The 25749-nt window shown below is 52.2% G+C and overlaps 8 protein-coding genes across 8 annotated transcripts; 4 read left to right on the top strand and 4 right to left on the bottom strand.

The window, feature by feature from the left end:
* Window positions 1–1941: 1941 nt before the first annotated feature.
* Window positions 1942–3883, top strand: E0L32_011836 (uncharacterized protein; the record flags this gene model as incomplete). Its single annotated transcript, XM_031134609.1, has 5 exons — window positions 1942–2781; window positions 2848–3018; window positions 3085–3315; window positions 3386–3469; window positions 3563–3883. The coding sequence occupies 5 exons, from the start codon at window positions 1942–1944 to the stop codon at window positions 3881–3883; spliced, it is 1647 nt and encodes a 548-aa protein (XP_030999823.1).
* A 610-nt stretch (window positions 3884–4493) lies between these two features.
* E0L32_011835 (uncharacterized protein) lies at window positions 4494–4925 on the bottom strand (the record flags this gene model as incomplete). Its single annotated transcript, XM_031134608.1, has 2 exons — window positions 4494–4687; window positions 4751–4925. 2 exons carry the CDS (start codon window positions 4923–4925, stop codon window positions 4494–4496), a joined length of 369 nt encoding a protein of 122 aa, XP_030999822.1.
* Window positions 4926–5992: 1067 nt separating this feature from the next.
* E0L32_011834 (uncharacterized protein) lies at window positions 5993–10613 on the top strand (the record flags this gene model as incomplete). The annotated part of the gene is made up of 3 exons (XM_031134607.1): window positions 5993–7660; window positions 7992–8080; window positions 8357–10613. 3 exons carry the CDS (start codon window positions 5993–5995, stop codon window positions 10611–10613), a joined length of 4014 nt encoding a protein of 1337 aa, XP_030999821.1.
* Window positions 10614–10739: 126 nt separating this feature from the next.
* On the bottom strand, window positions 10740–11867 carry E0L32_011833 (uncharacterized protein; the record flags this gene model as incomplete). The annotated part of the gene is made up of 1 exon (XM_031134606.1): window positions 10740–11867. One exon carries the CDS (start codon window positions 11865–11867, stop codon window positions 10740–10742), a length of 1128 nt encoding a protein of 375 aa, XP_030999820.1.
* Window positions 11868–14812: 2945 nt separating this feature from the next.
* Window positions 14813–17005, top strand: E0L32_011832 (uncharacterized protein; the record flags this gene model as incomplete). Its single annotated transcript, XM_031134605.1, has 3 exons — window positions 14813–15150; window positions 15223–16770; window positions 16843–17005. The coding sequence occupies 3 exons, from the start codon at window positions 14813–14815 to the stop codon at window positions 17003–17005; spliced, it is 2049 nt and encodes a 682-aa protein (XP_030999819.1).
* A 226-nt stretch (window positions 17006–17231) lies between these two features.
* E0L32_011831 (uncharacterized protein) lies at window positions 17232–18807 on the bottom strand (the record flags this gene model as incomplete). The annotated part of the gene is made up of 2 exons (XM_031134604.1): window positions 17232–18679; window positions 18762–18807. 2 exons carry the CDS (start codon window positions 18805–18807, stop codon window positions 17232–17234), a joined length of 1494 nt encoding a protein of 497 aa, XP_030999818.1.
* A 1213-nt stretch (window positions 18808–20020) lies between these two features.
* On the top strand, window positions 20021–22518 carry E0L32_011830 (uncharacterized protein; the record flags this gene model as incomplete). The annotated part of the gene is made up of 4 exons (XM_031134603.1): window positions 20021–21463; window positions 21532–21783; window positions 21851–22357; window positions 22429–22518. The coding sequence occupies 4 exons, from the start codon at window positions 20021–20023 to the stop codon at window positions 22516–22518; spliced, it is 2292 nt and encodes a 763-aa protein (XP_030999817.1).
* Window positions 22519–23622: 1104 nt separating this feature from the next.
* On the bottom strand, window positions 23623–25251 carry E0L32_011829 (uncharacterized protein; the record flags this gene model as incomplete). The annotated part of the gene is made up of 3 exons (XM_031134601.1): window positions 23623–23769; window positions 23838–24104; window positions 24184–25251. 3 exons carry the CDS (start codon window positions 25249–25251, stop codon window positions 23623–23625), a joined length of 1482 nt encoding a protein of 493 aa, XP_030999816.1.
* Window positions 25252–25749: the final 498 nt, after the last annotated feature.

Genomic DNA, 25749 nt, shown 5'->3' with positions numbered 1-25749 from the left:
AGAGTGATAGATCACTTGCGATCAGTGAGGATCACTGATCGAGCGTGATCGCTTATCTTATCTATTCTGCTGGTCCTGACCGCCCGGGTCACCTGCCCCGCGGTACCATGCCTTGATTTCGTGACACTTCTTCTTTAAGTTAAGTTACTATAAAGAATATCTAATTATCTAGATATAGAAAGTTAGATTTATACTTTATAAGATATCCTCTATACTAAGTAAGAAATCTTTAGAGATCTTTCTTACTTTCTTTATATATTAGTAGAACTTTATACTTTATACTCTAGATACCTTCTGCCTATAAGGCCTATACTAGAGTAAAGAGTTACTAGATTTTAGTACTAGCTTATTTTATTATAAATAAGAATATATTATTAGTAGATTAAGATTCTAATATGGTTTCTATAAGTATTACTTAAGATATAGTCTACTAATTAAATAAGAGTATTTAATATATAATAATCCTTAATTCTAAGAGATAAGACTACTTTATAGGATTAGAGGTATATAGGTTTATATAAGTAATAAGTAATAGATACTACTAAGTAATAGTGATTAACTTAATTATAGCTAAGATAGCTTTACTTAAAGGTACTTTATTAAATAAGATACTTTAAATACTAGAGAGCTATCTAAGGTAGGTATCTAAAGGTAGATATACATCTATATATATAGACAATAGATTATAATAGATCACTATAATCTATAATGACTAGATTACTTATGATCACTCACCCTATGGTGATTATATAGTCTATGTACTTCTGCCTATCTTATCGTACTGACCGCCTTTAGAGCAGTGCTATGTAGTAATAGCAGTTGACTCTATAACACTACTTATTAATTTAGTTCTATCTTCTATAATTATAATACTATTTTATTTTATATAGGGTTTTAATTTAAATCTAAAAAGAACTAAATTATAGTTTATTATAAGTAACCCTAAGTCTAGAATTAACTCTAAGTCTTAGATCTATATTAAAGATAGTTAGTAATTATTAAACTTAAGAGCCTTTATAATTAGAGAACCATACTTAATCAATCTATAATAATAATTATATTCTTATTATTAGAAACTATTATAATATCTTTAGAATATAGATATTATATTTATTATATCTCTTTTAACTATATTATATTAATAGTATAACTTAGCTTATACGTAGTAGATATAATAAGAAATAATAAATAGCTAGATACTTATTATACTCTATTATCTTTACTAGCTAGTGTTATAATAGAGGTAGGATAGAAGTAGAATGAACCAGACTTAATGTCGCCTACACCTATAGCAGGAGTAAAGCTGGTATTAGAGAGAGGTTGTTATCTTGTGATTGCCTACTTCTGGTTGGTTGATTGGTTTCCTGAAAAACCATGTTATCTCAAGCGATCCCTACAATATGCATGCAAACCCCGCATCTGATTCCTTAAGCTCCACCCGCCCTCAGCCTAGATCTGATCCCTCCACCTTTGCCATTTGTGACGCTAAAATGCGTTATAATCGGTTTGGGTCTAGTAGGATTTATTCCGTCGAATCGACGGGATATTCCCCGTAAAAGGAAGAGAAGCACGAGTATCAACCAACCAACTCTTGCTCGGTGTCGATCGCGAGTCTGTTAGAAAGGCCAGGAGGAGGAAGCTTCCGGCGTAAATGTGGAACCTTACCCGGAAAGATTATCGGCTCCCGGGTGTCCGGAATTACTCCGTACTGATAACGCAAGCCTGTACTAAGGACGTGTGCTGTGGCGTTGGGGTTACATCACCCTGCCAGGGTTGGCTTCTTTAAGAGATCCTTGATGCTTCCTACGAGTGAGTGACGATACCACTATATCCGTGCCTACAAACTGCGACGTCCCTTTCGCTCTTCAGCCCACCCACGCACAAATCCTTGCTCCCAACCACCTTGAGCGTGACCCGAGCCCCAAGTCTGTCACGGCAACCATGGTCACCTCACCTCGAACCGATCCGAGGACCTCCTTGATTGAAGGACTCCCTGATCTGATCCTCGAGCACATTCCTGCCGCAGGCCTTCGAAAAGTCCTGCGCGAAGTCCTGAACGCTGACACAAACTTCACGTATGCCTTCGAGGGTCACACGCGCAAGTACATCACCAAGAATGCCCCACCGCACACCGAGCCGCTCTTTGGGGCAGGACTTGAAGAGGGAGAGGCCAAAAATGTCCGCGACCGCATCCGGACCATGTTTGGCGCAGGCATGTACTTTGAGACCCTAGCCATCTTCCAGGAGATTGCTGAGCAGGCGACGTACATCCATCTCTCAGGAGATGCGACCGATATCATCAATTTCCTCATCCTCGTTGATGGTGATATTATTGAGGCCATGGTCGGCATCCAACGCATCCAGCAGGACAAGACCGGACTGCGCGCCTGGGCAGCTGACGAGGCCGAGGCTATGGAGAGTCTGGTGAACGCGCTGGCCGCTCACGGGGCCGCATGGGAAAAGGCTGGGCGGGAGCCCCCCTTTGTGCGAGGACTGGCTTCTACACAGAAGACCATCGACCCGACAAGACCTGTAGAGATCAAGGGCTTGACAACCGTTTCCACCAATACTTCTGGATCTTCAGCCGTGACAAAGGTCGAGACCTTCAAGATTGGCGATAGAGAGGTCCCACGGATGTTTTCTGGTCTGTGGCAGCTGTCCAGCACCGCTTTTGGCACTGCTTCGGCTCTCAAAATCGCGGCGCAGTTTTCTCATCATGTCGAGGCTGGACTGACCGCATTTGACATGGCGGACCATTACGGTGATGCCGAAGTCGTCTATGTAAGAGCTCCTCTACTCCAAGAGATGTTGCATCACGTCCCGGGCTAACCTTACAAACTCCCCTAGGGACAATTCTGCAAGTCATTGAGTGACCCTGGCCAGACATTTGCATCCACTAAATACTGCGTGTTCACCTCACTGGACGTGACAAGAGAGGCTGTGCGACAGAACATCACTCAAAGAGTTGGACGGATGGAGAAGGACAAGATTGACCTGCTCCAGGTCCATTGGCAGATTGTGAGTGAAAGCGACCCTTGGGCAAAAAGATAAGAATTTGCTCCTAAATGCTTTTTCGCAATATAGTGGGAAGAGCCAGGGTACATTGAGCTTCTGAAGTACTGCCAGGAGGACGAACGCGTGTCTAACTTGGGACTTTGCAACTTTGACACGGCTCACCTGCAAGAAGCGTGGGATGCCGGTATCAGATTCGTGACGAATCAATCTCAATTCTCGCTGGTGGATTCTCGACCAACAGTCAAACTTGGCAAATTCTGTGAGGAGCATGGAGTCAAGGTGTTGACCTTTGGAACCTTGGTGAGAACGAACACATGATCCCCTTCCGACTGTCTGTCTTTGGCAACTAATACTAATTATTTCGTCGCAGTGTGGTGGCTTCCTTTCTGAAAGATGGCTGGGGAAGCCAGACCCGGACTTCTATGGACAGGACATGAACCCAAGTACCCGGCTAGTGAGCACTTACCCCCTTTCACATCTTCCACTACTATGTTGTTTGGTGATAGCTTACTGAGCGCGATACAAATAGTACTACACCATGATCCAGATCTGGGGTGGCTGGGACCTATTCCAAGAGCTCCTGCAGTGCCTCAAGGCGATTTCCGTTAAGCGCAGTGTGTCTGTCACCAACGTGGCGAATCGATGGGTCCTCGACCACCCTTTTGTGGGTGGCACGATTATTGGTTCCCGCATGGGTGTCAGCGAGCGCGTCAAGGACAACTTGGCCGTCTTTGGCTGGAGACTTGATGACGAGGATCAGGCCAATATTGAAGCTGTGTTGAGTAAGAGTCGGCGGAAGGAGATGTTTGAGGAGATTGGTGACTGCGGTTACGAGTACCGCTCGGATTGGCAACAGCTTCTTGGATAAGAAGCCAGGGAGATGATAGTTTGGCAACTCAGGGTACATGCAAGAGGGCGCATGGGCTCTGATCTATCGATGCCTGTTATTATACTCAGATACAATGAGCTATAAATTGTAGGGTATTATGTATTGTGCAACACTCGCACCTCCTGTTTTGTGACAACACCTTTAGGATTAGATGAAGCGATTCATTTGAAGAGTGACATCAAACAGGAAAGACAGACCTAAAATTTGGAATAGACATCACAGAACAGATGGATGCATCAGATAGTTACGGCGGACTAAGCTATCATGGATTTTGCATCTTGACTATGTCTGCCGTGGACCTGTCACTCTGAATATGAGTAGGCGACCTTATCTTGAACTCCATACAATGACATCACAAAGTGATCATTCTGCCAGCTTATGCGCCATGGATATAATGGCAGATATTGGAACGTGCCAGAAAAGGGCTATGGTGATATCAGAAGAGAAAGATGCCAAGGTTATAGAGTGAACTGGGAAGACAAGACTATCATGATACCTGCCATGTTCTCTCATTGATATCTCCCGCCTCACTTTATAACCCAAGTATTGAACACGGTCCCTTCCTCAAGTCCCTATGAGTCTCTGGATTTCATTTCTTCTCCTGCTGCTGCATGGGAGGGAAGCCCGAGACATCTGAATGTCTCCAAACAGATTCACCACAACGCGTGATCTTCAACCGCGACGGACAGTACGGATCAGGGCAGGCGACCATGTCATCGGTGGACATCCAGTCGTTAGGGTGGGTCTTTCTTTGCTTGGCTTGCAGCAGGGGCAGAGCGGCAGCTGTTTCAAGAAATCTTTGTTAGGCATGGCAGACTGTCCCCCGTAGTGGTTTTGGTCTCGTACAGATATTGTAGATGCTCATGCCTTGGTCGGGAGGCAAGTACAGCATCTCGTCTTTGAGAATGAAGTAGTCGCCGTTCTTGGCATTGCAGAGAATCTTCTTGCCTGGAGGGCAGATGACCTCCACCTTCAAGTCGTAGGTGACGAATGAGTCATCTTGAGGTTCCTTCGATGCCATGTTGTATAAGTTCTGGGAGTGCTGGCTGTTTGGGCGGCAGTTGTATTGTAGAACAAGATGTCATACGGCTGATTGATGCCGTGTGCGAGAGATGAGGTTGACGAATCCTAATACTCTATGATGGGGGGGCCGTCAGAAGTGTGTTCGGTTTTCACTGCCCCTGGTAAGATAACACGAGCGATTATCTGGACTCTGAGTAGATTTAGGAACGTGACGGAATGCCGGTGCCACGATCTCAGGAAGGTCCGTGGAGGCGGGAAAGATTGTTCTTCTGCCGGTGCTTGATGTGCGCTACCCGCTCGATAGGGGGTTGAACCCCTCGGAAAACGCCAATTCCTTGGAGAAGGGGTTGTTGATAAGCACGTTCAAGATGGGAGGGGCATTTCCCGTCGGGATACCTGCCTTGATAAGAAATGTGCGATTCTCCCCACATACACCTAGTGCTCTATCTTGGGGATCGCGAGAGTGGTGCTGGGATGGGGGTGGGGTTTGCTTCCGGCACCGGGACACTGGAGACTGTCGGTCCCAACCGGCGATGGTTCTTCGACCAGTCGTGTGCCATGGTAATACAATCCATACAATGTGACATCTGGACCCATCGGAGCCAATTCCACGCTTGTCTGTCCCATTCGTGCGAAGAGTAAGAATCGGAACTGACTCCGGTGGACATCGCCCCTCACTCGAACCCAACGGCAACATGGACGAAGATCTGAGGCAGATGGCATGTGGGTACATGAAATGAGCACTCGTGAGACTCGCCGGCCTGGAAGCTAGGTGGAAGATGTCCCGTCGAATCGACGGCAAAAGACGATGGAAAGCTTCCAATTCACTAGAGGTGCGTACCTGATTGGTCCCCGGGGGTCTGGTCCAGACTTTGACCCATTTTAGACGCTTCTCCATGCTAACCGCCGGCAAAAAACATAAGCCGGGCCCTTGCCTCGTTTCCTCAATCATCATCACTTTGATCCTATCTACCACCCCCTCGACTCCAGACAATCGCTTCCGGGTACCGACTTTTGCGGTGCATTATTCTTTCCCGTTCCCACTCTCCACTTTGATTCCGCAATATGGGCCGCCGCAAGACGGCCTGCCGCTTATGCGCGTCGATCAAGAGCGCGTGTGACCGGGGTCGCCCTTGCGCTCGGTGCACACGCCTGTGTCTGACTTGCATTTACGATGGTATCAATTCCAACCGCTCCAATCTTCCCACGACCCGGCGAAAGCCGTCCAACACCGCCGCATTGCCCACTTTGCCCTCTGGGCCGGCCGCTATCCAGCGGTCTCGGCTTGGCTGCAAGGCATGCCACGCGAGGCATAAAAAGTGTGACGAGCAGCAGCCTACGTGCGGCGACTGTCCGCGACTTGGCCGCCGGTGCATGCCGCGCAGTCCGACGGCAAAAGTGTTGGACGCCGATCAGAGCCCAAGCTCAATTGACCAGGTTTCATCTCCCGGGGTTCCAACAAGGACCCCGCCAAGCACATCGGCGGCCGGAGAACCCCCGGACTGGATCACCTTAATCCAGCGTGAGTCGCTGGCTCATGCTAACTCACACGCCTCAGCCCTCGCCTTTAGCAGCGCTCTGGTCGACGATGCTGTCATTCCGGTCCCCGAGGAAGGGGACCGATACGTGACCTTCATCCTCCCATCGGCTATGGGCAAGCTTTGCGGCGTCGGCCAGCAGGACCTGGCATCCTGGGCCATCGCCCACCGCCATCTGCTCAACCACTTTATCCTGGCAGTCTCGCGTTCGCTCGTCGTCGTCCACGATGACGACAACCCATTTTTGGTGCTCGTCGTGCCCAAAGCGCTCGAGAGCGACGTTGTCAAGCGAGGGCTCCTGGCCCTCGCTGCATGTCATCTCGGCATCGTCTATCCCCAGTTCCGCCATGATCACCGCACGCACCGGGCCGCCCTGCTCCAGCACATGCGGGAGTGCGCAGATGGAAATGAAGGCTTCCAGGTGACGCACCTGCTCGCCATGCTGCTCTTGACACTAGCTGAGATTTGTCACGGCACTTCGAGAGCGTGGCACGCCTGCCTTGACGGCTGCCGAGTCATTCTAGACCGTGTGGGCGACACTCTAGCCTTCCCTGACCCCGCGAGTGAGTTTATTGTCCAGCTGTACTCCTACCTCCGCCATATCGCATGTGTCACGAGCGACAAGACAGTGCTCGCCCACCCGCTTGAGTGGACGATGCCCGTCTTGGCACCAGCCGTCCTTCATCCGCTACTTGGGATGGCTGCGCCTCTGTACCAGCTGCTCCCCATGATCACGCACGTCTCACTGCAGCAGAGATGTGGTAATCTGACAGGGTCGTCTCCGCCAGTGGTCCCTGGAGGCGTTGAAGGCGAGCCTCAGGCTGACAGCGGCTGGCTCTCGCACGAAGATCTCGACTTGGCACTACGGGGCTGGTCCTCGCCAGCGTCCCCATCGGACGAGGAGTATCACCCATACAGACACCTCGCATACGAAGCCGAGGCTGTCGGACTGGCTACCCAATGGGCTACGCTCCTGCTCCTAAATGAGGCCCCGTGGTCTGTTCCTCCAGGCCATGAACCAGACCCCAGGGCCGCCACGGCCGTAGACAATATTCTCTCTGCCCTGTCCTTCGTTCGCCCGGGCTCTCAGATGGAGGCCCGCATGCTGTTCCCACTCTTCATGGCCGGCCTCAGCAGCTGGACGAAAACGAATCGGCTTATGGTTGAGTACAGATTAAACGTCATGGAGAAGACGGTGGGGTTTGGCCATGTCGCCACGGCCCACACGCTACTGCAGGATATCTGGCGACGGCAGAATGCTGGGGAGGGGATAGACTGGCGTCTGCTGATGCGGTTGAATCATCCGGGTCTGGTCTTGTTCTGATCACAATCACGCTATGTTCTTCATATCCGTGACGACATGGCATTAGAGTGACTGACCATAAAGCCTCTGAGGTCTTCTTTGTCTTCGAACCGATGTAGCAGCCTTTGGTAAGGTCTGCGATGCAAGTCAAGCCACAGTCGCTGTCAAGACCATCCTGGTTTACTACCCCACCAAATCCACTAACAGTGAACGTACTAAGTAGACCCCTGGTATCTGGATGGACGAAATTTACCCTCTACATCCCACAATCACTGAATACTCTGACAGCATGCCCATCAACATCTCATCTCTGTAAGCCTGTGCTCGTTACCTAATGACCATAACCGTTGTAAGAATGGTGATGAAGTGAACATCAAGATTATCCACACTCAGCCCATGTGAAAGTGGTAATATCCCGAAAGCCGTCGGCTCCACCCACCTGGCCGGGGGGGGGGGGGGGGGGGGACGAACCCACAAGGACTCACAATGGTGTGAGGGTGCTCGAGGAGCTCTGCTCCCATGCGGCACCGGTCTGGCATCCACGTGGGATAGGAGCCTGGTGTACGAAGCTGGCACACTGATTGGCAGGGAAGCCATTGCAAAGGGTGCCAACGTCTGGCTGGGACCAACCATCAACATTCAGCGAGGCCCCCTGGGAGGCCGTGGCGGCGAATCCTGGTCCGAAGACCCCTATCTCACCGGTGCCCTCTCTAGTGAGATCGTCAAGGGTTGCCAATCTCACGGTATCATTTCCACAATCAAACACTTCGTGTGTAACGAGCAAGAGGAGGATAAGATCTCGATCAACGTCATCGTAACAGACCGCGCTTTGCGCGAGATTCACCTGCGTCCCTTCCAGTTGGTCGCCCGGGACGCCTCGCCTCGGGCTCTCATGTCATCCTACAACAAGGTCAATGGAGAGCACTGCTCTGAGAGCAAATTCTTCCTTGATGAACTGGTTCGAGGGGAGTGGGGTCAAGATCCTCTAATTATGTGTGACTGGCTTGGTCTCTACACGACGGCAAAGGCAGTCAACAACGGCTTAGATCTGGAGATGCCAGGTCCGAGCGTTGTTCGTGGACAGGCGTTGGCGACGGCAGTGGCATCCGGGCTTGTCAAGATGTCCACATTAGACAAGAGAGCCCTTCGTGTGCTCAAGTTCGTGGAAGAGTGTAGCCGCGTCAAGGTGTCGGAGACTGAGGCTGAGATCGATTGCCCGGAAGACCGAGCACTGAACCGAAAACTCGCTTGCAACCCTATTGTCATGCTTAAAAACGACGGCAACATTCTGCCTATCCCCTCCACCATCAAGAAGATTGCCCTCATCGGCTCCCATATGAAGGATGCCGATGTTGCCGCCACAGGATCCACCGGCTTGGAGACGTATTACACCCGTCACCCCTTTGATTCGATCAAGGAGAGGGTTGGGCCTCACGTGGAGGTCAGGTACGCCATCGGCGCCACAACACATAGACTTCTGCCGGTCCTCGACAGCAGAAAGACTGCCAGCAACATTACTTTCAATCTCTTCAACGAGCCGTACGGGACCAGGAATCGTGAATCGGTCGGCCTCATAAACATGAGAAAGTCCTACTTCACCTTTATGGACTACTTGAACCCTAAGATCAAGTCAGACACTTTCTATGGCACCGTCGAGACCGAATTCAAGCCAGACACGACCGGCACCTGGAAGTTCGGCCTCTGCGTCAGCGGCACGGCCGATCTCTACCTGGACGAGGAGCTGATCATTAATAATAGCGAGATCCAGAAACCCGGGCACTCATTCTTCAACATGGGAACTCAGGAGGAATACTGCTTGAAGAAACTCGAGGCAGGTCGCATCTACAAGGTCAGAGTCGAGTTTGGCAGTGCTCCCACGTCGAAACTGCCCAGTGCCGCATTCACCTTTGGCGGTGGTGGCTTCCGCGTGGGCGCTTGTCTGGACTTTACTCCCGAGGAGGCCCGACAGCAGGCAGTCGAGGCCGTCAAGGACGCAGACTACGCTGTTATCTGCACAGGACTCGGCGGCGAGTGGGAAGGCGAGTGCTTGGACAGGACGCACATGGACCTGCCCCCCAACGTGGACAAGATGATCGCCGAAATCGCAGCAGTGTGCCCGAAGACCATCGTGGTGAACCGCTCAGGCATGCCAGTGCATATGCCTTGGGTGAAGCAAGTTCCGGGTATCTTCCAGGCCTGGTACGGCGGCAACGAATCGGGCAGCTCCATCGCCGATGTGCTCTTCGGTGACCACAACCCGTCTGGCAAGATGCCCATCTCGTGGCCCGAGAGGATCGAGGACAACCCGGCCTACCTCCATGTCGGATCCTCCCGAGGTCGTCTACTGTTTGGTGAGGATATCTACGTGGGCTACCGCTGGTACGACAAGATGCGCAATAAGCCCCTTTGGGAATTCGGTTACGGCTTATCCTACACCACCTTCAGTTTCTCCGAGCCCACCATCAAGCCCGACTACCACTCGACTGCCAGGCGATGCTACGAGCCTCACCCTCACACTCATACCGTGACCGTCAAAGTCAAGAACACGGGCGACTTCGGTGGGGCTGAGATTCTGCAGTTATATGTATCAGGGCCCGAGTCAAGCGCCGCGCATCGCCCCATGCGTGAGCTTCACGGTTTTGGAAAGGTATTCCTCCAGCCTGGGGAGGAAAAGGACGTTCCAATTACGCTGGATGCTTACGCTTTCTCTTTCTGGGATGAGATTGAGAACAACTGGTGCGAGGAAAAGGGCAAGTACCTCATAACGGTGAGTGCGGGCTCTAGAAGCGAGACCAAAACTTGCGAGGTTACTAAGGAGGAGACATTTCACTGGCGGGGCTTGTGAGAAGAATGAGACTAGGCATGAATGAATTCGGTAAAGTAGATAGAACTTTGCAAAGGGAAGAACTTTCTTATACGAAATAAGACTCGAACGCAGCAGATTTTGAGCTTACTCTTCTGACCGGCGTGATTACTGAGGAGCTCGAGCCTCAGCTTCGTGCCTTGCGGCTTCACTCCTAGCTGAAAACTTGTCCTTCTTGAAGAACCAGTAGACTGTAACAAATATGATGGATGCTCCCAGGATGACCGGTGCGTAGTTCATGTTCAGAGCGGTGACAGGGCGTGTGGGAGGGAGCATAATGAAGAGGCATGCGATGATCAGGTAGCAGACAGCGGCAATATTAATTGCCATGCCCATGTGGGGGCCGAGTCTCCAGGGCCCAAACTCGAGGAGGCTAGGATTGAAGATGCGGCAGTACAACATTCCCAGGATAGGCATGAGGTATGATAGGTACAGGGAGACGACGGCCAAGGAGGTGTATGCGTTGAAGGCTGCAGTGGAGGCGATCTGCAGAAGGCCCAAAATGACCAAGACGCCTAGTGTGCAGTACATAGAGTTGGTAGGGATGTGGTGCGTGGGGTGAAGATGAGACAGCCAGCCGGAGAAAGGGGGAAGATCGTCTCGAGCGCAAGCCCAGAGGGTTCTCGAGGCTGATGCCATGAGGGCAACTGTGGCGAGAGTGGCCGAGATGACGATCGAGGCGGTCATGGCGGAGGCGGCGGCGACGTTTCCGCGGGTTACGTGGAGAAAGATCTCGATAATAGGGAATCCGGTGGACGAGTTGACGGCGTCTGCGAGGTCACCCATCGAGAAGAGCAGGGCGATAAGCATGGCGAAACCCATAGGACCATTGATGAGGAGTGAGCCGATCATGGCACGGGGGATACCCTTTCTTGGTTCTTTCATCTCCTCGGACATGTGCATGACAGAATCGGCGCCGACCATGACATATGAAGACGTTAGCAAGCCAATGCACCAGGCTATCCCGTCATTGTCCCAGCCCGAGAAGTTGAGGAATGTGGTGAAGACGTATTCAGCTGAATGTCGATCCGGCGTGACCACCACCGTCGGAATCAAAATGAGGAAGAACATGATGACGTGGAGGGCCATCGAGACAACCTCAATGGCAGGAAGTATCTTGGCACCCCATCGGTTGATGGCGAAAGCGCCGAGGAGAACCAGCCAGTAGATAAGGGTGCCGTGCCACCTCTGAGGCTCGTAGTCCGGGTAATTGATGATGGCGATGCCCTGGGCCATGTTGGCGGCGAAAAAGGGACAGCTTCCTGCGAAAGAGAGCCAGCCAAGGATGGATGCCCAGCCACAGTACCAACTCGTGGTAGCTCTCCACTTCGGCGAGGTCAACTCGCCCATGATATGGTATTGGCCCCCTGCGTACGGATAGCTGTATGTGCGAGTTTCCGTCAGCGACATCGCCGAGGTGAGCAGGGCGAGTGCTGGAGTGACTGTTGTTCACTTACCGAGAGGCCGGTTCGGACAAGGAGGTCATGGTAGCGAGGGTCCCAATGAACACAACTTTTGTGATAATTTATTAGCCTCAGATCTAGACTGTCGGATAATGAGGCTTCGTGCTCACCGATGAACCCATAAACCAGAGCCACTGGTCCGCCGCTCGTGGCGCCCGCCGCCATGGAAGCACAGAGACCTTCCCATGTTGCCAACAGAGTCACGGCGAGAGCCATCGTCGACAAGGTTGAGAAGGACTTGCGAGTCTCTCCATGGTCGGGCTGCCCAAGGGTCTATGGTCAGCACTTCTCGACGCACTGGCCTCGATGCTGACCAGATCTGTCACTCACCCCGACAACCCCGGCCTCTATGCTGGTCGTTGTCTTGACCGGGACAACTGGGGCCATCACCCCATCTTTCGTCACCGTGAACGGGGTATCGGAACTCACTTGTGCTCTGTTAGTGATGTTATGCTTCGAGTAAACTTCCGATGGCAAACTTACTGGGTATTGACGAAATGTTGGTAGAGTTGGAAATGGTCTTGTTTGAAGTATCTTGAGAATAGTTAACAAGTCCAGTTTTGTCTTGGGGGCAGATCACAGCCTGATCTTAAGTCACGAGCATTGGCTCTCTATCGGCTTGAGATTGGCAGTCGATGCATCTTGCCGATCAGTACATCGTGCGGAGAGTCAGTGCATTACCCGCTGCGCTCCAAGATAAGGCAGATCAAACTCGGGCTATTGGTTTATTGATAAGACCTCGGAACTGCCCAGGAGGATTCCGAATCTTTAGCCCAGTTGTTCCGTTGCGCACACAGGTCACTAGGAAGCTTATCTACGACGAACCACCGACACCACGGTAAATCGGGCCAGGAAGGTTTTCTGCACCGAAACGACACTATGTAGGTTATTGCTCGGCTATGGTAGATCGGCGAAACCCTCGTTGTGGGCATATCCCAAGCTCAGGGATCCTCTATACTATGCTGCTATCAGCGAAGCTATCTTGCGTGCGACGCGAGTACGTGGCTTCTGAGTTCATTGAGGCAAAGTGGTGTCGGAACGTTGGCCTAAGATGCTTTCGCCTGGCAACTCCGTGATTAAGAGGTTTCCCCCGTGGTTATTAGTTCAAAATCACTAAAGCTATGTCCCTTGGCCCCATTATCGAATTTTCAAGGAGTGCCGGACGCCTGCGCACAACGTTCACCTTGGCTGGCTTAGCACATATGTCTGAGGTGTTGACTCGGGCAAGCCGCACTTGATTTGGCAAGCTGAGACGTGGGCATCTTAAGTTAGGCGATTTAATGTAGTCATACCATGCTTGCCTACTTACACTGAGAACTTCAACTAAGGCGATAAGCTATATGAGGATGGTAGTAGTGACTGGTCACATTAAAACGACTCTCCCTCAACTCGTTAGCGCGATATCACAACCCTACTTTGACCTGCTTGGTCATAGCCATCATACGGGCAGCCAGGTTAGCAAGCTCTTATTCTTCCTACTCTATCAAGGTAGCTATCAATTCTTGCTTTTCTCCTGGCCAGCGATTTTCCAAAACGGGGCTTTCGACTCTGTTTGAACGATTGAAGGTTTTAAACACAACTCCAGTAAAGCTCCAATTGTACTGTACGGATCTATTCTGTTAATTTTAAAGTAGTCCTAGGGCGTTGTTTTGTGTAGCTAAGGAGGACCACATTTTAACGCAATTGATTGGACACTGCTTATCTGACACCTTCTTAGTCTACTTTACGCTCTGGATCTTTGGAGAGGGGTAATGAATTCGCCACACCAGTATTCGTGGTACCCTTATCATCTACGTGCGCTATATATCTAGATCTCGTAAATATTCACACATGTACACACGTGTGTCCCCCCCATCTTGTTATTTCCAGGAGGGCTCTCACTCCCAAACCGCTGAACCTCTGAACCTTAACCTCTCTCTCCACTCCGACGCTGTACTCGCAAGCGAAGGCAATGGAGTGTGGTAAACGTATCTTAGATCGAGTGTGTGTGTGTGTGTGGTGGTAGCGACACACACAGTCTCTCTAAACTAGGGGACTGCCTGCAACGCAGGCTTTAGGGAATGGGGTTGTAGTAGCCCTCACTGCTCGCAAGGCTCGCATTCGTAAAATGGGACCCGTTCCGCCCTCGTTCCTCTCGGGCTCCAGGGTCTCCGCCTCAGAGGCCCTTCGCTGCGCTCAGAGCCTTCTCGGCATACTGGGTTGTGTACTAACAGCCATGTACCTTGCAATGTTAGTGTACAGGGTTCTTTTGGTGCTTAGCGAGAGGATTCTAAACAGGCTGTTAAGGAAATGGCCCCTGCACCAGCAAATTTAGATGGCGATGCGCTAGCAAAACAACCGCAAAAAAGAGCGTAATTTAAAGTCGTTTTCTGGTTATTATAAGATCTACGCATAGGAGTCGGCTTTTGATTGGCTGTCCGGGTGATAGGTTCCGACGAATATCGACTACAAAGTAGGTCGTTGAACACCCCACGGATCGAGAGCTAAGTGGGCATGAGCCAAGGAAATTCCGCCGTCGAGTTCCGAAAGCTCAAGGCTTGTCCAGTTTAGTATGACCCGCTCCAGCTCTGGTGGGTCCCTTATCGCGCTTAGGGGACACTTTCGTGCTGTTCCAAATCGTTAACTGCTCGCCCAAACGCGCAACCAAATGATGCCAGCCAGCTTCATCCACGAAATCTGGAAAGTCTACATACGATCAGCAAGCTTCAATATACCGTCATGGATACTCATCCTCATCCTTTGTCTGCCTTGAGCCTCGACGAGACGAATCAGGCTCGCGATGTAGTGCGAAGTCTTCATAATGGCTGCGTACTTGATTTTCGACAGATCTTCCTGCTGGAGCCCCCAAAGTCCGAAGTGGTGGACTTCCTGGAGCTCGAACATGCAGGAAAGGTCACTTCCAGCACACCGTGGCCGGCACGAATGGCTCACGTGCGCTACGATGTCCTCGAGCCTGGCAAAGCCCCGGCATATCATGAGTCTGACATCGATCTGAGAACTTCCAAGCGCATCAAGCACGAGATTGTTGCCACGAAACATCAGCCTGGGCTGACTATGTGAGTCACGGTCCTTAATCTCCAGCTCGCACAACCTACACAGAACATCCTTGCTAATGCCATGGCCAACAGTTTCGAGTTCGAAAAGCTTGTTCAGGCTGTGAACAAATCGCCCCTCTTCCAAGAAAAGATGAAAAAGATCAAATTGCCTGAGGGATTCGAACTGGTGGTCGAGCCATGGCCCTATGGCGGCCCTGATGATGCAGATGGCCACACCAGGCTGTTCCAAGGACTATGCTTCGGTCGGGACAAGCGCAGCGGCAATGCAGACTCCAATTTCTACCCGTACCCTATCCCCCTCATTCCGATCATGGACGCCAGGACTGGGGAGATCATCCGTGTTGATGAGCCTGCTACGGGCGGGGTGAATGATCCGTACACCAGTCAGGGCACCGCAGAGCAGCCCATCGACCACTGCCTACCTGGCGAGTATGTACCAGAGCTGCTTGCCAACGGTTTGCGCAAGGACTTGAAACCCCTCGAGGTCCATCAACCTGAGGGCGCCAGCTTTACGATCTCGCAGGGGAACGTCGTCGAGTGGCAGAAGTGGCGAATGCGGCTCACATTCAACCCTCGCGAAGGTGCAGTTCTGCACGACATCCGCTACGACGGCAGAAGCGTGTGTTATCGTCTAAGTATGAGCGAGATGACGGTGCCGTATGCGGATCCCAGGTATCCTTTCCAGCGCAAGCAGGCTTTCGACTTCGGGGATGGCTCGCTTGGCAATACCGTGAACAACCTAGAGCTTGGTTGTGACTGCCTCGGCGTCATCAAATACTTTGACGGCGTATTGACGGACGCTGATGGCTCTGCGGTGGTGACCAAGAATGTCATCTGCCTACACGAGCAGGATAACGGTATTAATTGGAAACATACGAATTGGCGCACGAACCGCGCTGTAGTAGCACGCCGGCGCGAGCTTGTATTTCAGTTTATCATCACCCTCGCCAACTATGAGTACATCTTCGCCTTTAAGTTTGATCAAGCAGCCGGTATTACCATGGAAGCTCGGGCTACTGGAATCGTCTCCGTGGTTAATATTGACGCCGGCAAGAAGGTACCCTGGGGCACTATTGTCAGCCCCGGCGCTTTGGCTCAGAACCACCAGCATATCTTCTGCCTCCGCATCGACCCTGCGGTGGACGGCCACAAGAATACCCTCGTTCAGGAGGAGAGCTTACCGCTTCGTCGCGACAAGGACACAAATCCTTACGGCAACGCGTATGAAGTCCGGAAGACAATCATCTCCACCTCTACCGGATTGGATCTGAATCCCTTCACCAACCGCGTGTTCAAAGTGCAGAACCACTCCAAGCGCAATCCCATCAGCGGTAACTACATCGGATACAAAGTTGTGACTCCCGCAACACAGATGCTGTTGGCAGACGAACACAGCATCCAGTATAACCGTGCACGATTTGCCAAGCACGGGCTCTGGGTCACGAAACACAAGGATGATGAGCACTATGCCGCCGGCAGATATACATTCCAGAGCCGGCATGAAGTCGGCGGCTTGTTTGACGCTGCAGCAAGGAAGGACAACACCAAAGACGAGGACATTGTTCTCTGGAGCGTGTTCGGCCTGACACATAACCCACGCGTTGAAGATTGGCCTGTGATGTGGGTTGCTTCTGACTCTATCCATCTAATGAACTCATAATGTATCCATACTGACATTGGAACTATTTATAGGCCCGTGGAGATGATGTCAGTCCACATGATACCGCAGGACTTCTTTACCGAGAACCCATCCATTGATGTGCCCTCTAAGAAGGATAATGCGTCGCGGTATGAGAGTGACTGCTGCAAACAGCAGGAGATTTTACGCGGAGTTGAGTCAATGGGAGTGAAATAATGGACACTCTTTGTGCTTGGGGGGATTCGAGATGTTAGCTCTCACGTTGCTCAGCTGGCCAGACAATGTTCAACAGTTGACAAGTTTTTCAATCGAGCATGTGATGCGCTTGGATATGTGCCTTGATGTATCCCGTGGAGTGAAGCAGTGGGTTCCCAGGTGCAGCAGTTGATATCACCAAAATCGGACCCGTTGTCATTGATTGATCTACTCAGTGATCTGGATCTTATATATTTGCCTTTAGAAGATGTACCTTGACTGACTTCACCTGAGTCCAGCCATCCAGAGCCTCCTTGCCCAGATCTCGTCCCATGCCACTCTCCTTGTACCCTCCAAATGCAGTATTTGCTGTAACAACTCCCCACATGTTCACAGTGACCTGGCCGACCTCCAGTGCGTTGCTGACCCTGATGGCTTTGTTGATGTCGTTGGAGAAGACCGCAGCTGCGAGACCGTAGTGGGAGTCGTTCGCCAGAGCGACTACTTCTTCCTCTGTTTTGAAGGATGCAATGCTGGCCACAGGACCAAAGACCTCTTGACGCATAATGGTCGAGTCTGCACCAACATCTACAAATGCTGTGTTGGGAACGAAGTGGCCCTTGGGATCTAGCTCGCTGTCATCACCACCGTGCAAAATCTTGGTGCCTTGCTCCCTTCCAGCCTTGATGAGATTCATAACGGTGTCCTTCTGCCTCTGGCTCACCAGGGGACCCTTGGTAGTGGTGCTCAGGAGAGGATCACCAGCAACAGCGTCGCGCGACATGGCCGAGAATTGCTCAATGAACTTCTGGTAAATGGACTCTTGCACGTAGATACGGCTGCCAGCGGCACAAATCTGACCGTTGTTCATGGTGATACCCGCCGTCGTCCAGAACAGAGCATTGTTCCAGTCAGCATCGTCAAAGACGATGCTGGGGCCTTTTCCTCCGAGCTCAAGCGTCACCTTCTTGAGGTTGGTGCGCGCAGAAGCCGCGAGAATTGCCCGTCCCACGGCCGCGCTTCCAGTGAAAGACAGCTTGTGGATGTCGGGATGCTCGGCAAGACGCTGGCCAGCAACGCTACCCAACCCACAAAGAATGCTCACAACACCGGGTGGGAACCCGGCTTCTTTGACAAGCATGGCAAGCTTCTGGCCGTATAGAGGGGCGATCTCAGGAGTCTTGATGATCAAGCAGTTTCCGGCTGCAAGAGCTGGCGCAAGCTTCCACGAGGTGATCATGAGGGGAGCATTCCAGGGCACAATGGCCGCGCACACGCCAAAGGGTTCGCGGCGTGTGTATGCCATTCCCATGGCCAGCGAAAGTGAGTCGCCATCCAATTTATCCGCCCAGCCTGCGTAGTAGCGGCAGGTCTCAACGGCTTGAGGAACAGCCATGCCAAATGAGTCACGGTACAGGATTCCCGCATCGACTGCCTCGATAGAAGCTAGCTCGGCGGCGTCACGCTCCATCAGATCAGCTAGCTTGTTGAGCAAGTTGCGACGCTGTTCCGGGAGAGTCTGAGACCAGACCGTCTTGTAGGCTGTCTCGGCAGCTTTGACTGCCTCGTCGACGTCTGCAGCCTCCGCGGACGCAATATCGCCAAGTTTTGCACCCGAGGCCGGGTTCTCCAGGCTTACAGTGGCACCGCTCTTAGCTGGCACAAATTCATTGTTGATGAAAAGGCCCGTCGGCACTGTGATGTTTGAGACTCAGCACAAAGGTCCAATATCTCCAAGGTGGCGATGCGCAATGATGAGAGTGACTTCCAGACTTACCGTCGAACTTGCGACCCTCCACACCCGTGATCGTTATAGTTGCCATTATGGTGACCTGGCGTGGATATGAGATGTCAGGGGTGTTGGTAAGTGATGGTGGAAGCTACATGGACAGGACAAACTATCCTATCCAGAGTGTGGCTGGCAAGCAATCCAGGGGTCATGTGCGTTGTGGTATTCTACGGATATTCCACCATGGTCTTTCTTACTGAGGTGCCGGTTACCTGTGGTGGTCCGCAAGCGGATCTGCGGTAAAGCAAAGAGGCCAATCAGGCTCTGGATCTTTACCAACGCAGGCCGGATTGAGATCCCGGGTTGAGGTACGGAAAGCACAGTAAACAAATATGATACTCGCACGTTGCAATGGCCGAGGGATGGCCTAAGGCCTCTCGAATGCGCCGGGCAAGACAGCTAGGAACATTCCGACGGATTATTTTGCTTTCCTAAAACGAAACAAGTCAGGTTGCAACGATGTTGCGGAAGCACCTCGGAATGATTCCTAAGATAACACTGTCGCACCAGGCACTCTCCCATACTATTTTAGGTTAGTCACCCGAGTAGTTCAAAATCGCGAGGCGATATGGTTCGTAATAGGATTCGTCTGGTTGTGCGAAGCATTTACTCCCCATTCTATCTGACTGTCGTATGCCTGCTACTGATAAAGATGCGGAGAAGCGGGCGGCAGTGTGGAGTGCGTTACAGCCTGTCAGACATTTTGTGATATCGGTGCCAAGCACAAGCCCCGATGGTTATTTGACTTGCAGCTCGAGGAACCCCTGAGTAAGCCATGACGTCGGCCTGACCTACAACGTTGGTATTACATTACACGTCTGGGCTCTGGAAAGGAACATGGCTCACCCGTACACAGGTAGCCTGTACATCTTTTGCCAGAAGTTATCGTCTTTGGTGACTCGCCAGAGCACCAACCATCGAAGTCTTGCTCCGCCAGTGCCGGGGACAGATTCTAGGCTTTGAGACTAACTACATAGTTACCCCGCACAAAGTAGCCTAGACGTAGATATGCAGATCTCTTATCACCCATGCCCGTCTGGATACGGTCTAACTACAAGTAGGCGAAAGCCACTTTCAGGAGGGCCTGACCCGGACCTTCATTGCATGGTTAACATGCCCCATTTGCTGCCTCCCATAAACACTGTATCGCGTCGGGAAGAAGAGTCGAGCTGTCTGGTCCTGTCCTCTCGCCAGGCATCCGACACCCTCCTTGCCACCATATTGCAATTTGCGCATGGCCGCACATGATGCCTGACCCATCAGGAAACACGATCCGGGCCATGAGTTGGGAGACTCGGTCTGCAGGCAACGATACAACCAACAACACCAAGAACAGCGAGAACCATCACGACGACGCCAACACCAATAAAGAGAGTAGCCGCAACACAAACAATGCCAACCCCCCCTCCGGCACCATCACGGGCTCTGCCGGTGGCTACGGTCCAGCACGAGAAGAAACCACCACTTCCAACTCGACCGATCGGGCCAGAAGTACCGACGCGGCGAGCACCGACAATTCGTCCGCCGCCTGGTCATCCACGTCGTCGGCAACATCAGCATCGTCCTCGTCCACGCGCGTATCGGGTAGCAAGCGGCCGTCGACGTCCGGATCTGCTGTCGAGTCAAGTAGAAAGCGCCTGGCCTATGCGCCCAGGGCGTGCGATACATGTCGGAAGCGCAAGGGCAAATGCGACGGATGCCGGCCATGCGAGTTCTGCCGGAATCGCGGACAGGAGTGCCTGTACTCCTTGACGCCGAGCGACTGGCAAGGCATAGTGAGCAATGCAGAGGCAGCGGCAAGCCAGCGGCAACGCAAGGCACAACCCGCCGCATCAGTGACAGATAGCGCCGACATGAACAGCATGAGCAACATGATGATGGAACTCCAAGCCAAGGTGGAGAGCTTGACAGCTCTGATCCAGCAAAGCGGCGTCCAGATGGGTCCGACTTTTGGCGCAGCCACAGCCCGTCAAGTTCCACCACCGCCTGTGGAACCGGCCTTGATGCCATCAAAGGCTCAGGACCAGAGTGCAAGTGCTGCCGCCCATAGCGCCGTCGTACCCTCGAAGCCGAGTATGCAGTTTTGTGGTCCCATGAGTCCCGACTACAGCTTCCACATGGCGCGTAGCAAGGTCTACAGCCAGAGCTGCCCGCAAAGAGGCCCGCCTAAGCCCAAGCTTGCGAGTATCGACGATGATGAGTCAGACAGCGACGGAGATACCGACGTCAATGACAAGGCCTCGGCCTGTTCCCCCGGCGCCACGCGTTTCCCTGCTTCGTGCGCCGGCTCGTCGCGGTCTCGCGCGTCTGCGACAGTCCAGCCGGGCTGCCTTGACCTCCCCCGATGGATGACAGTCCAGGAGGCCGTCCGCCTCATGGGCGTTTACCAGGAAGTGGTCGGTGAGCTACATCCCATCATCGACACGACCGAGCTGGTCAGCAAGGTCAAAGATCGGTGCGGGTGGCATGGCTCCGAAGGAGTGAGCAAGCCCGCAAACAGGAGTTGTCATATCAGCGAGGACGACAACCTCATCATTGTCCTCATCATCTGCATTGCTCTCTGCGCTGAGGATACGCCTATGGAATCGAAGGCAGCCGGAATCATCTACGACAATATAGCCCAGGCCGTCACCACGAGGTTGGCATCCCCAGCTACGAGTCTAACCCACGTCGTCCTCGTCTTGACAGCTGTAAGTCTCACCATAAGCACCACTCACTAGAACGCGATTGAGCACTATGTCTAATTGTGTGCTCGCAGGCCATGCTAAGCTTCTACAGAGGCTCTCCAAGAATGGCTAGGCGTCTGTGTGGCGTCGCAGCCTGCATGTTTATGGAACTCGGTCTTCACACCAAGGAGGTATGCCAGCACGTTCTGCAGTCGGAGCGAGAACAGCGCCTGGCAGCTACCATCACCTCCACCATCCTCTTGCTCGACCGACAGTGGTCCGCCACGAATGGCCTTCCATCACTGGTCAAAATGTGCATGTTCAAGCAAGACTTCCCGACTTCGGTAAGAACCTCTGTTGAATACTTTCCAACCCGAACGTGAGCGTTTTCTAACATGCTCTAATATGCAGATGCAAACTTCATATCTCAAAGCCATGATGTCGTTTCTCCCACTCAGTGATAAGGTCAGCGAAACGCTCTCGCGTGCCACGCATGGCCAACCCTACGAAGACGACGAGGCCTTTGAGTTGCTCAACTTCCAAATCGAGCAGTGGCGCCGTCGTGTGGTGGGCCAATACTCGGCCGTCTTCCTACAGGAAGAAAGCTATGCCTCTTCCTCCACCCTCCCCTCATGGGCGGTTCTGTGCAGTCTTCGTGCCAACTCCGTCAAAGGAATGCTACTCCGCCCCTTCTTCTTCTCTAGCACCCGCCGGCCCACCGCCGACCGGAGCATCAAGCCCGCCTTGGACGTTATATCCAACACCGTCAGCACGCTTCTCATGCTCGACAAGAACTCGGACGTTTACAGAAAACAGCACCCGTACTACCAGCACCTCCTGGCCGGATCCTGCGCCCTTCTCTCACTCGTCATCGCATATATGGCGCAAAATGAAGAGACGACGGCAGCATGTCCCGCCGTACCTGAAGAATGCCTCAATACCATCCGGCTCACCTACTTGGACGCATACTCTCTAGCCTGTGCATATAGCGGGAGCCTCCGTGCATCACGTCGGCTGTTGAGGCAGCTGGTACTGCTTCGCGCCCCGCTAATCCGGCTGAATCTCCTACCGGCCGATAGCCGATTGCCCGAAGCTTCATCATCAACCAGTAGACGACCCTCAATCACTTCTGGGCCAGCACAAGCGTGGCCAGACGTCTCGTGGTCAACTAGCGGCTTGGGATCGAGCTCAATACAACCGCTGTCGGGTCTGAGCACAAATGAGCCGACATCGTTTCACTTTGACCTGCTTAGTCCAGATCGCTTGTTGGGTGGTTTTCCCTCATTAGCGAATATGCCTGGCTTTGGCAATGGAGGGGAAGACCTAGCAAATATGGGCATAAATAATCTATTTGACCTCTGGTCGTTCCCGGGCGAGGCAGAGGCCTGTTCATTGGCAGCCTTCTGAGGCAGGGTAGTCTCTTGATTGTAATGAGGTTGCTCCAGCGGTGATCTATCTGAAAAACATTTAAATAAAACTCAGTCGCATTAGAAACTTCAGATATTTGAAGTGCATCAGCCAGAAACAGCGTGGAGCCGTCCGTAATTGGAGCAGACATGATACCGGAAAGTGTAACACACTCGAGAGTCGGACGGCGACTTGTGGGCCTGCGTTCCGATGCACACATATTAGGTTCCGTCACATCAGTCAACCATGGTGTTGCCCTGGCTCATGGCTAGACGAATCCGGAAACGGTCACCTCGATATTATCTAGGTTGAAGGCTTGCCACTGTCTTGTCTTCAAGTGACGTCGGGTTTCATGAAATGATCGGTAGAGTTCATACCGCATGGCTCCGTTATCCTGCACCCAGCACCAATCCTCCAGAACCCGAAGAAAAGATTCAAGACGGTGAACATGGCTTTATGTAGGCTGATCCAGCGACGAGCATCGAACCTACAATTACTCTGTGCCTCAACACCATACACCATTCGGCCTTTTGATTCAAAACACAGGGAGGGCATGTCAGATTAAAGCCCACTCGCTTACAAGATCTTGAAGTCAGGGACCAGGGCAATCATTGTGAATCATAAGATTCCTAACATAGGGATCAATCTGGGCAAAGAGCGATATGGCTCGTATTCTAGTAGGACTAAAATAGTCCTAGAAGTGATAACTACTTCTAGAAAGGTAATACTAGCCATGAAAAGTATGGACATTGAGCAATGGCATCAGATACAGGCTCTTATAGTCGAGCACCCTGTTTCTCCAATCTCGCCATCTTCTCGTGAGTTTGTACAATTTTCTTGTAGTTGGGGAACAGACCCTTAGGGTCCCACTTCTCTCGGATCTTCAAGAACTTGGCCAGGGCGGTGTCGCTCAGGACCCGGCACTGTGAAAAGCAAGCTTGTTAGAACAAGTCGTAAGCAAAGTAGGGGGAGTGGTGGCAGGGCGTCTTACGTTGGCGTCTTCCGAGTTCACGTCCAGCTCGGTGATGTACTGTCCGACAGCAACGGGGAAGGCCCTTCTGTACCGCTCGATCATCGGCCTGTAGATACCTGGCTCGAGAGCCGGGTCGGACCACCCAGTGATGGTGGAGATGTACAAGTCCTGAGGCAGACTGAGACAGGCTTCCTCCTCGTTGGGGACGATGTCGCAATGGCACATGAAAACTGACGAGGTACGAGTTGGGAGCTCAAGCATGCAAGGCTTGATCGCCTCCACGAGCTACGTGGTAATACAAGTCAGCATCAATGTGCGCAATGGGTAGGCTTGGCATGGGCTTGGTTTGGTTGTATGCACTCACCCTTGATAGCGGGACGTTAGGGTCGTTCATGATGCTGTTGATCTGCCATCTCTCCTGTCCGCCGTTGCCAAGGAATCCTCGTTTGCGGGCGAAGACCTGCTCGAAGGTTCTCTCTTGCACGGGTTGCAGATCCAGGAGCGCGTCGCGGGTCGCCGGTGTGTGTTTCTCGTAAGCACTGAGCAGTGTTCTAGCCTCACGCAGTGTGTCGCAGTAACAGAGGAGGTTCAGAGTCATGCAGAGCTTGCCACTCTTGGGGATGTCATCAGTCGTGTAGGACGGATCGTATTTCTCGGGGTAGTCGATGGTTATATTGAGATCGGTGCCGTATCGGGGAGTGTCGCGGCCTCGCTCAATTGTCCAGGTCATCAGTTCCGTATAATTATCGCTGTTGATGTCGAACTTCAGGATAGTCTCCCACATGGTCGACCGCTCAATTGTGCGGCCCCAGAAGCGTGTAATGACTGCGAAGAAGGCGAGGCCGCTACCTCGAGCCGCCCAGAATAGGTCCTGATTCTTGGTGCGGCTGGCAATGACAACCTCACCGCTAGGCACGACCATCTCGATCTTGGTGATCCAGCTCACGCTGGTAGCGCCCCAACCTCGTACAAACCATCCCTGGCCACCGGCAAGCATGAAGCCAGCCGAGCCAACAGTCGGGGCGTGGCCGTGGGGGAAGAAGCGGTTGACTTCCTTTAGCTTGGCTGCGAGCTCCTCCACACGACATGAGGGTCCGAAAGAGATCTCCTTGGAGACGGGATCATACTCGATGCTTCGCTGAAGATTGACCGTATCAATGAGGATGCCGCCGTCGATGGCACTAGGAAAATTCATGATGTGACCGGAAGACCGAACTCCAACAGAGCCATTGATCTCGTGTGCTCTTTTCAATGCCTGAGACACATCCTGCGGCGTGTTAGGGAGATGGATCTCGGCGGGGAACCGATTGGGAGTGTCGGCACTCGGGTTCATGCGGCGACATTTCTCGTAGTCATCTGAACCCTTCTTGAGCACCTTGCCGGAGTACTTCGGCGTGGTGGTATAAAAGCGGGCATCTTGGATGGGACGCATGGCTCATGAAATTTCTCGAAATTGCAATGATAAGTGATTCTAGAGTGAAGAGCTTGGCCGATTCCAAACAAGATTTCAGTCTTCGCTGATATATGGCGTGTCTAGATAGATATTCTAGATAGACGGGAGCCCACTTTGAGTCCCGTCAAGCTGTGGGTACGGAGCTTGTGTGGAGGGCAAACTCAGTGTTCGGAGCCTGTTCGGAATTTCCGACACCCTTACGGAACCAGCGGTGGATTAGCAGGCACATGCAAGTAACTAATGGCGTTTATCCATCATTGGTTTCCGGGGGATCTTACAGGTCAGAGCACTGTATGGTCTGACTTGTACGGATTGATTTTGAAGAGGCTTCAGTCGCCATACTGAATCCGGCTGGAGCGCTCGGAATCAATTGCCCTGGCTCTGTTCTCTGCTCGGATCACCTGGCCGTGATAGCCTCATACATCAACAGCGTTGATCCATCAAGAACGTACCAGAATGACGAGAATATCGCCTGAT

The sequence above is a fragment of the Thyridium curvatum genome (genome assembly GCF_004353045.1).
Source record: "Thyridium curvatum strain D216 chromosome Unknown NODE_120_length_81233_cov_73.040108, whole genome shotgun sequence".
NCBI classification, from domain to species: domain Eukaryota; kingdom Fungi; phylum Ascomycota; class Sordariomycetes; order Thyridiales; family Thyridiaceae; genus Thyridium; species Thyridium curvatum.
This window is presented reverse-complemented; position numbering and strand designations above follow the sequence as displayed.